Source organism: Zingiber officinale, chromosome 2B, assembly GCF_018446385.1.
Source record: "Zingiber officinale cultivar Zhangliang chromosome 2B, Zo_v1.1, whole genome shotgun sequence".
Classification (NCBI taxonomy): domain Eukaryota; kingdom Viridiplantae; phylum Streptophyta; class Magnoliopsida; order Zingiberales; family Zingiberaceae; genus Zingiber; species Zingiber officinale.
The window spans coordinates 69913333-69923539 of NC_055989.1; the positions used below are offsets into that span (position 1 = coordinate 69913333).

At 37.7% G+C, this 10207-nt stretch overlaps 2 protein-coding genes across 4 annotated transcripts; one reads left to right on the top strand and one right to left on the bottom strand.

The window, feature by feature from the left end:
* Window positions 1-51: 51 nt before the first annotated feature.
* On the bottom strand, window positions 52-5791 carry LOC122045825 (protein SUPPRESSOR OF K(+) TRANSPORT GROWTH DEFECT 1-like). 3 transcript variants are annotated; one of them, XM_042606197.1, is made up of 8 exons: window positions 5017-5781; window positions 3468-3573; window positions 1798-1996; window positions 1071-1139; window positions 899-973; window positions 709-807; window positions 478-633; window positions 52-389 (listed from the first exon to the last, which is right to left on the bottom strand). In XM_042606197.1, exons 1-8 carry the CDS (start codon window positions 5486-5488, stop codon window positions 264-266), a joined length of 1302 nt encoding a protein of 433 aa, XP_042462131.1. In that variant the 5' UTR covers window positions 5489-5781; the 3' UTR covers window positions 52-263. The 3 variants fall into 3 exon arrangements, with proteins under 3 accessions (XP_042462131.1, XP_042462132.1, XP_042462133.1); XM_042606198.1 differs by lacking the exons at window positions 52-389; window positions 478-633; window positions 709-807; window positions 899-973; window positions 1071-1139 and adding an exon at window positions 2408-2469 and having other exon boundaries at window positions 1919-1996; window positions 5017-5791; XM_042606199.1 differs by lacking the exons at window positions 52-389; window positions 478-633; window positions 709-807; ... (1 more) ...; window positions 1071-1139; window positions 1798-1996 and adding an exon at window positions 2503-3149 and having other exon boundaries at window positions 5017-5790.
* Window positions 5792-6069: 278 nt separating this feature from the next.
* LOC122045826 (60S ribosomal protein L26-1-like) lies at window positions 6070-6806 on the top strand. The gene has a single exon (XM_042606200.1). It carries the CDS (start codon window positions 6134-6136, stop codon window positions 6587-6589), a length of 456 nt encoding a protein of 151 aa, XP_042462134.1. The 5' UTR covers window positions 6070-6133; the 3' UTR covers window positions 6590-6806.
* The last annotated feature ends 3401 nt before the right edge of the window (window positions 6807-10207 follow it).

Sequence of the window (10207 nt, forward strand, 5' to 3'; positions counted from 1 at the left end):
ATATCACAAATCTAAACGACGATAAGCCAGTTGAACATGGTGATTTGCATAGACACAAAAGAACAAACTCAAATCTGGATTGTTTAGTTGCTAAGGAGGCAGAGGAACATCCAAAAGTTATTTAACAATCTGTTGTCCCACTATACGGGCAAAAGTATATATACTACAGAAAATAACAAAAGAAAAAGAAAAAAAAATACAACATAAATCAATGTGATTTTAAATTTGTAACGTTCCAAGCTGGGCATTTCACTGAAGCCAAATTAGCCTTCTTCGCCAAACTCCTTTGTGAATCTCTCGTGTACTTCTAGGTCGGCTTTGCTGACAGTCGGCCTCTGCCTTGCCAGTACCTTATCGAAGTCTGCTCGTGCGATAGGCGGTGGGAGGATCTGTTTGTGCACTCAGTTTAATTACCATGAACTGCATGATAGAAGAAAATGGAACATGGCAGAGCAACAGAGCTTTGTGTGCACCTACCTTATCAGCAAGACCCTCAGCGGCAAGATCCTGCAGTGTGGTCTGGATGGCGCCCGGATGTCTCGGTTCACATGGCAACCACATGCCATTGCTGGTCTTGTAGAAATGCATAGCGTCCTGCGCCTTTCGTACTGGTTCGAACAGCACATCCTTAACCTGTTAAGTCATCACTAACCACTAACGACTCATGGATTCATTTTCCTAGATGTTGGAAATTAGTAGTTCACTCACACAAACAGCAATATCTGAACCAGAAAAGCCTTCGGTGTGATGGGCTAAGTACTCGAAGTCGCTTTCCCTCAAATTGTGAGGGGTATCTCCCAGGTGTACCTATGATACAGTGGGAACTGATACTGAGATCGACTATATAGCAGAATCAGGTGTGGAATCGTTACAGCAATGTTCTGGTGCTAGCGATTACCTTAAACATGTGTTGCCTGGCTTTAACATCAGGAAGTGGAATATAAATTCGCTTATCAAAGCGTCGCCGGATTGCCTGTGCTTGCAATTAAACAACAAAAAATGAAAAGCGGTTAGAACCATCAGAAGGTGACTAGCACCACCAACAAATTAAGGATCTCTAAACCAATAACCTGATCCAGAGCATAGGGTGTGTTAGTGGCAGCAAGAACAAGAACCTTCTGATCGTTGTTTCCTACACCCTGCAAAATTCATAAAATCCAATGGAAAAAACACACAAAGGTCAGAAAAACATGAAGCTACCGTTGCCAGCTACAATCGGTATTCTACTGTCAAAAGTCCAACTTTATGGAACTACAGTAGAATACTAACCAAAAGAATGATACCGACCAAGAATACCCGCACAAACCCTCCCCTAAAGGACCAGTGCCTCAATCTAGTATAGTTCATATAATAGTTTCAACTGCTTATTTCTCCCTTGAATCAAAAGAAAAAAGAAGAAAAAAAAGAATGACACCTATAATGCTTTGGATGTTGAATGTTAACGGCATACAACTAATTATATCCTGCATGACGAAAATCATATCGAATTATTCAAATCAATTGAGTGTAAGAGAACTATAAGAATAAATATCATAAACCGCCAGAACTACCAGGCAACAACAACAATTAAGCACAGATTTGATAACTTCAAACACATACATGGAGTACAAATTCCATTCATGATGTTAGCAATCAAGGTTGTAATCCTGATCGGTTTAGGTTAAAACGTACCAGTACAACAATAGTGAAAAGACTTCACTTCAAGCATACAAATGAAACAAGGGTGGGTCACCTTAATCAAATTTCGTGTAAGAAAACTAAAATAAATTATAAAAACCACAGGCTATGTAAATTTACCTGCATCTGCACAAGAAGTTCAGTCTTGATTCTCCTTGAAGCTTCACTTTCATTTCCCTCTCCACGTTGGCCGCACAAAGAATCAATTTCATCGACAAAGATTATGGAAGGTGCATTTTCTCGAGCCATTTGGAAAAGATTGGCAACTAACTTTTCACTTTCCCCCATCCACTTTGATACTAGGTCTGATGAAGATATACTGCAACAGTTTCAAAACATGAGGTACTCTTCAGATAATTGTTTTTTAATCGTTTATTTACAAAAAATAGAAAACATGTATAGGTACATAAACTAGCAATTCCAATTGTTATTTTATACAAACAGGACCATGATAGAAAAGTTAAACAAGGGTTCCGTCAACCAAGAAGTTAAAAATATTTCAAAGCCTCATATGTTGCTCTAAGAAATTGTGATTTAAGCATCTTTGCCTAACACTCTATTAATGCAATCGTAGATGTTTGAGAATTATTCTGCCAGTTATTAGTAAGACAATCAACTTCTACTATCCTCAAAACCAATAATCAAAGAGAACAAGAAAAATATCAAGAGCATCAACCTACTAAACCATACTAAGAGTGATATATGTAAGAGGTTAACTAAATGAAACTACCTAGCAATATGTTTCCTGATCTGCAGAACTTGAAAGAGGCATCCAACATAGCCATGGGGATCCTATCCAGGAGACAAACTGAACTCATTATCTACAGCCCAAGTGGAACTTCCCATATTTAGTTATTATGAAATTCAAGAATAATCATACTGCCAAAGTTCAAGAAATCAGTTGATAACTAGAGAAGATAAAAACACAAAAATTGATGAAGCAAATGGAGATATTGTGGGTTTCACAACAGCTATGATTTAAACATAGGTCAATAAGATGATCAAAGGCAAGTCAGTATAGTTGACATCAAAACTAGATCTATTAGTCACTTGACTCACTTTACATTGCTGAGCAAGCACATGGATCATGGATGGAAAGGAGGGTTTTGCTCAGGTTAGGCTTACATCAGAACACCAAAGTTGAATTTCAGATATTGTCCTTGGGTTTCATAATATGCCTGCCTTGGATAGGGAGAAATTACCATACTTCAATTTATCTCAAGATGGAAACAGACAATGGCTTTCATTAGCATATAGAGTTTACTTGTTTTGGGGAGATCTACAACAGTGACCTACCATGCTCGGTAGAAAAAAAAAAATACCAACAAACCAGCCATCCATCAAATTGTAGACAATGGAAAAGAAAAAAAAACTCACTCTCTCCAGCAGTGAAAGGCTGAAAGCCTTCACTAGCAAAATGCTGACAGCAAGCTGACTATTAAGCAACATCAACCATAGCCAAGTGATTAAAACTGAAATAAGTCGAATTATATATAAATAAGTCCCAATAAACACATACTCGGTATAGAAAATAAATCCTACCAGGCATGTAAAATATAAGTTTGTTAATCCAAACAGTTCAGAACATATTTGCAATGAGGGATGACCCCAAAAAAAAACCTCTAAATAATGAGCAACCAATTACAACAAAGCTTTACATGGAAAAGAAGAAAAAAAATGAAAAACAAAAACTAGATCACAGGAATATATCAAGTGCTAACAGCTACAATGTAATGTTACTCCCTCTCTTTTAATAGTTTAATTAACAGATTTTGTGGATAGAAATTAACCTAAAGAAAGTTGATTCTGCTTCTGTAGCCACAGCCTTTGCCAAATATGACTTTCCAGTTCCAGGTGGACCATATAAAAGAAATGCCCTCCAGGGTCTTCGCTTGCCTAGACTTTCCAAAAGTAAGGTAAATTACTTATTGAGAAGATGCACAATCAAAAAAGCCAAAGAATGGTTAATCACCTAGAACTGATTAACAATTTAAAAGACAAGTCAAACCAACTTAGACATATGCCCTTATAAAAAATATAAAACTAAAAACATCAAAAGAAGAATTTGCAAACTACGCACCATGGAAAAACAAAATATTCTAGCACCTATGGTCAATTTGGTATATTTACCATGTTGAAAAATGGCAACAGTTGAACTATCCACTAAAAAAGAACAGTTCTTATCCTAAATTCACTGATGTAGCTTGTTCAATATTCACAACTGCCATCAAGAAAAGCTCCTGAATTCTAGCTTTGCTGGTTTAACTAAAGAACAGTGAGGTATTTGGCACAATTATGCTGCCAAAGTAGTATAAAAAATGTATTTTCTTAAAAAAAAAATCATTTCATACATGCTAAGTTTAAAGTTGGCAAATGTGATACTGGATCAAGCATCAGGACCTTTCCACGCCACTGAATTTTATATAAGGCAGAAATCCTTAACTAAAACAAAAGCTACCCATGTTTTTTTGTGTGTTTCAGGTGAAGTTCTCTTAAATATCACCATACCTTTCATAACATGAATAATCCTTACTAACTTGCATTGTCTCACACGAGCATAAAACAATGATGTGAAACTTTTTAAACACGGAACATCTAGTTTCAGAAATAAATTAAGTGCTTAAAACTCTTTCATCTCTCTTGTATCTTCTTAAATCCTAAAACCAGGTGAGGAGCTCACTTTTCCCATCTCCAGTCTCTTTCATAGAATTTATTCTACATTCATCATTGTTTCTACTCTTAAATTCTTTCAATCAAACCATTAAGAACTAGTCCTTCCTATTGTTTGTGGCAAAGGATAATAGCACTCACCCTAGGCGGCCAGTATTGTCAGCCTCCGATTAGATACAAGCAGGTGAATCATGAGGGGCTTCGCCCACCTAGTTGTAGTGCATGCAAGGGTGAGGTACCTGCTGGGCTTCCGCACCCATTGGGAATCAACCCCACAGATACACCACTGAATCATCTGCGCTAGCCTGTGGGGGTTAGCTCTTCCTATTGTCACTTCCATGTTAGGATGAAGAGTAATATTAGAGGCTAAAGCTCTTCCTACTGTCACTTCCATGTAAGGGTGAAGAGAAGCATTAGAAGCTAAAGCTCTTCCTATTGTCACTTCCATGTGAGGATGAAGACAAACAGTAGAAGCTACATCCAAGTCCTTTTCACTCTTGATTCTCACATTTAGGGCGTGCAGATGTTTCAATGATTTCAATGTTCTCTCTGAATAAAAATCCATAAATTTTCATATCAAGACTAGTGATGACGGTACGTTAACAAAAAATTAGCAAGAAAAGATTCAAGTAACAAAGGGCGTCTACAAATTTACAGAAAAAAACACACCAGTGAAGAACTGAGGGAACTTCACGGGCAAGATCACTGCCTCCTGCAAGGCCTGCTTGGCGCTCTCAAGCCCTGCCACATCGTTCCACTTCACGTTGGGCTTCTCCGTTATGATCGCGGATGTGAGCCCCGCCCTGAGCTTCGCCTGATCGGTGTCATCGCCGCCACGCTCACCATCCTTGGGCTTGGTCTTCGGCCTCGCAGCAACGGCGGCGTCCCCGTCGGCGGCGGGAGCCGAGCCGCCGCCATCATCGAGCACAGAGCGGATCTCCTCCGCGCGGCGGAGGTACTCAGTGAACTTCTGGGTGATGGCCTCTTTGATCTTTGGGTTCTTCTCGTACTTGAGGTGGGTGCGAAAGTACTCGAGGGCGTTCATGTAGAGGGGGAAGGCCTTGACGTAGTTCCCAGCATTATCCTCCTGCACCGCCTGCTTCACGTATTCGATCGCCTGCTCCTTGAAATTGCTATACATCGGAACGACAATCCCGATTGGAAACAAAAAGGAAGGCGAAGGAATCTGAAGAACCCTAGACTTGGAATTCAATCCTCAAAAAAAAAAAACAACAACAGATCGCCAACAAAAATGAAACAAATCGATACAGGAATTTGGAAAGGAATTTAGATCAGCGAGCATGGGTCGAGGATTCAATTAGACTACAAGTTTGTTCGATCGTCAAACTCGAATCCTTCGCGAGAAGCAGCCCGAGAAAAAGAGGGAAAGAATCGCGTAGTGGGGGGAGTCGCGGCAGAAAATTCGAGCTTTTACAGGCACGACTTACGTCGCACCAAATTCAAGTGGTATCTTTTGTCGTATCTAAAAGAGATCTTTTTCCTTTTTTTTTTTCTTTACAAATTTTAAAAATAAAAAATTGCTGGAAATTAATTAATTAATTAATTCTTTATTTTTATTTTAAAATAAATGATTTTTTCCATCGGGCTGGGTCAAGTCCAGCCCAACTTCAGTTGGGCCGAGACCATCTTCAAGGGCATAATAGTTATTTGATCACCGAAACCCTAACTCCATTTGGCTTGAACTATATATTCTCTGTGTGCCGTCCTTTCCAGCTTATTCATGTGATCTGCAGCTGCCGCATCCTCCACCCGCCGGCGTACCACCATGAAGTACAACCCGAGAGTGTCGAGCTCCCGCCGGAAGTGCCGGAAGGCGCACTTCTCGGCCCCCTCCAGCGTCCGGCGGATTCTCATGAGCGCGCCTCTCTCGACCGATCTAAGGAACAAGTACAACGTGAGGTCCGTCCCGGTGCGCAAGGACGATGAGGTCCAGGTGGTCCGTGGCAGTTACAAGGGCCGCGAGGGCAAGGTCGTGCAGGTCTACCGCCGGAAGTGGGTGATCCACGTCGAGCGCATCACCCGCGAGAAGGTCAACGGCTCCACCGTTAACGTCGGCATCAACCCCTCCAAGGTGGTCATCACGAAGCTCAAGCTCGACAAGGATCGCAAGGCCCTCCTCGATCGCAAGGCCAGCGGCCGCGCCGCCGACAAGTCCAAGGGCAAGTTCACGGTGGACGAAGTCGCCGCTGGCGGAGCTCCTTCTCTCCAGGAGATTGACTGATCTCATCGATCTCGGTCGGTCCTTCCTCTCTTATCAAAATTCTTCTTCCGAACTGATGCAATGGCATTCGATATTGTGATATTTAGGGTGTTCTATGCATCTGAGATGCTAAATAGTTCTGAACTTTGGGGCTTTGCTTAAATCCATTGCGTGTGTCTTGTGATTTCTTCAAACATCTAATCTCCCTTATCTTATAAACTCAGAAATCTTGATTTCATGTTTATGGTTTGCAACTGGATCTTGTTTGAAATCAATTAGTTATCATAGTCATGCTTCAAACCCATAAATTCTGATCTGAATCATCTTGACCATGTAGGTTTCTGCAATCTGATTGTTCATTATAGGTTTTTGTTCTATTGCTCAAATGGTTTGGCCTGATTATAGAACTAGCTATTAAATTGTAAAGATTCATCCTTTTATGCTCATATCTGCCCTACTAATTTGTCATCTAATCACCTAATCAAGTACAGAATTTGATTTTACTGTCGTAGCAATTGACTCCCTTGCCTGAATAGAGATTCAACCCCTTTTATAGTGGAATATCTTCGTAGTTGCCTTAAAAAAACCTAATCCTTTGAGATATCAAACTTGAATTAATAGTAAACTAGTCATAATAACATTGTACATAATAACTTGCTTTGAGATTGTAGCTCGACTTGTGTGTTCGTGCACTATTAGTTGATGGTTTGTTTTTGTGAGGTTGGCAATGATATGGTGAGTTCTTCTTTGCTGGTCCCTTGTGCTCAATGAAGGCCTATTTGATCTAGCTGCTAGCGAATCTTGATCGAATGTTCTGGTTCTAGGAGGATTGTGATATGGATGGATCGATAATTTTGGTTTTTTTTCCTTCTTCATTCTGGTGATTTGAACATTTTAGCAGTAGATGTTTCTTGTTATGTACAATGAAGACATATTTGGTATAGGTGAGCTACTTGTGCTGAATTGTTCGATTTGGTTGGATTATTTGCTTTGCCTAGTCTGCACTTATACGATCGGTTTGACCTTCTGTAACTTGAGCTCGATTGATTCAATAGCCCTGCTGAGTTTAGTCTGTTCAGTTCAATTGGCTTATCACTGAATTGACCTCCTAAAAGGCTAAAGGATTTTTGATAGCCCCGGGCATACTGCACAGTTATGTCTTTCAAACAGTTAATTTTGTATCTAAGGTTTGAACTTTAGCTGTGACTTATTATACAGATTGTTTTGACAATGGGACTATGTGGGTTGATTGGATGACCTTTGTGAGGGTTTTTCAATTTACTTAGTGGTCGATATTTTCTTTTTTTTAAAAAAAAATTGTATACATGGTTTTGTTGATAAAACCATTTTATGGCAATGTAGAGCATTGCAATGATTTCAGAGTAATTTGATGGTTTCTTGGTTAAAGTTTGTTTGCAGACTTCCATGATATTGCAATGACTCTTTACGTAAACACAACTTGTTTGAGATCTAACTTTACGGGGATTTAAAAGATAATATGCATATGCATGTTTTAATAAATATAAATTTGATCCTATCGAATAAAATAATTTCATGTCTTTTGTATCACAAAGGTAATGAAATATGTGTTTTACACCATTTCAATATCTTATCCAACTTTACACCATTTCAATATCTTTGTGTTGGAGAAGGGCTACAACATGCTAGAAGGTTAATAGAAAATGTAATATCTGGGCAAGTGTAATTGGTAAGATATACTAATGTATCAATTACACTAAAATATGATATTTCCAGACTAATAATATTTTCTCCATCTTTGATTAGATGAAAAAATATCTTTTTTTTTAATGTCAAGTGATTGGAATAATCATTGGTGAAGACAATGATGCGCATTATCCATATAAAAGCACTTTAGTTTTTTTGTGTGATCGAGGACTGATGAAAAAAATATTACTTTTGGTACATGTTTAATTTATAATTTAAGACAAAATTTTATTTTTTCTAAGTCATTCAACTCAAATTCACTTTTAAATAATTGACCGACTTATTGAGTTTTTTTGATAGTCTCTAAAAGATTTAGATCATCGATATATACAATCACAATTGTAAAATATTTTTTAATTTTTTAATTTTTGTAAAATGCAAGGACAAATAAGATTGTTTATATAACTTTTTTTTAATAAATATTACTTTAACGATTGTACCACATGTGTCTATTTGTTTTAATTCATATAATAATTTTTATAATTTTATTGAAAATATGATCTTAGAGGTTACATCATTTACTTTTGATGATTTAAATTTTTCAAGAACTTTCATGTATTTATTACTATCCTATTTATAAGTCGCATGTCTAATTTTTTTAATATAATTAAACTAATCAAAAATCAGAAAGTAGGACATTCATCATAAGTAAATATGTTTATGTTTTCTCATAATCGATTCTAGGTCTTTGTGAAAAACCTTGAGTTACAAGTCTAGCTTTGTAACTCATAATTTTATCTTTTTTAATTTTTCTATAAACATTCATTTATATCCTATTAGAATTACATCTTTAGGTGTTCAAACTATAGATCTAAAAACTTTACATTTCTCTAGAGATTTTAGTTAAGTCTATGTCTTCCATTTTGGCCAATCATTTATTTCTTTATAATTTTTGACGGATTGTGATTTGAGATCTTTATTACCTTGCATGATGTCAAGAGTCGCATTGAGAGCGAAAATATCATACATGGTTGTATTGGTTCAATCCCATATTTTATGAGATATCAAATAATTATTGAAATCTCATTGTTTTCATGTAATTGTGATTCTTTATGAAACATTTGATTCATTGATTTCTCTTTATCATCTAGAATTTCTTATTCTAGAGCTTTTGATTTTTTTTCTTATATATTTCTTTTTTGAGGACTTTTATGTTTTATCATAATGCGGTAAGCAGCATGGTCCTCGGCCAGTCAAGCATCAAATCCTTTAACCTCATAACTATTATCACTTGCAACCATACAAATCGAGTGAATGTAATGGCTAAGCACGTCCTAACGAGTAATGACAAATAATATGTGTAACGCCTGAAAATTCTCAAAACTATTTTAGAAATATTCTATGATTTTTCTGGAATTTTAGGATATTTTTACAGAATTTTTAGAGTAACGGAAGTAGCAAAAACAAATAGAAAATGAAAACGGCCTAAGTGGAAATTGAATCCGAGACCTACGGTTTACGGATAATGTTAGTAACCAGTTGAACCTAGCAGGGCCGTGCTGAAAGGAAAGGGAGACAATTAAATTTATATTAGAGTTGAGCTGAAATTACCCACTTAATATAAATAGGGAATTTAATAGGTGAAGAGTTATTTTTTTTAACGTGACTTTTCCTTCTCCTCACCCTAGCCACGCCGCCCCCTTCCCTCTCCTTCTCTCGGCGCCAACCACAAGAAGAAACCTAGGGTTCCTTTCCTAGGGCTTCAAGGACACCTTCCGACGACATCTCCGACACGAGGACGTTCCCCTTCGCGAGAGGAACGCTTAGACGCGAGAAGATCGTCGAAAGGATCGTTTCCTCCGGGAAAATCTCGCGATTAGAATCGTAAGAAATTACGAATAGGAGGTAAGAAACCCCTCACCTGCAGTATAAGTAGCTTCCGTGAGAATTCCATGTTTTAGTTTAGTAATATGT

Coding starts and splice junctions, on each gene's coding strand:
- LOC122045826 (XM_042606200.1), top strand. CDS start 6,134: ATGAAGTACAACCCGAGAGTGTCGAGCTCCCGCCGGAAGTGCCGGAAG.
- LOC122045825 (XM_042606197.1), bottom strand. CDS start 5,488: ATGTATAGCAATTTCAAGGAGCAGGCGATCGAATACGTGAAGCAGGCG. Junction 1,997..3,467: donor GCAGAATCAACTTTCTTTAG/GTTAATTTCTAT, acceptor AAACTGTTGCAG/TATATCTTCATCAGACCTAG. Junction 808..898: donor CCAGGCAACACATGTTTAAG/GTAATCGCTAGC, acceptor ACTGTATCATAG/GTACACCTGGGAGATACCCC.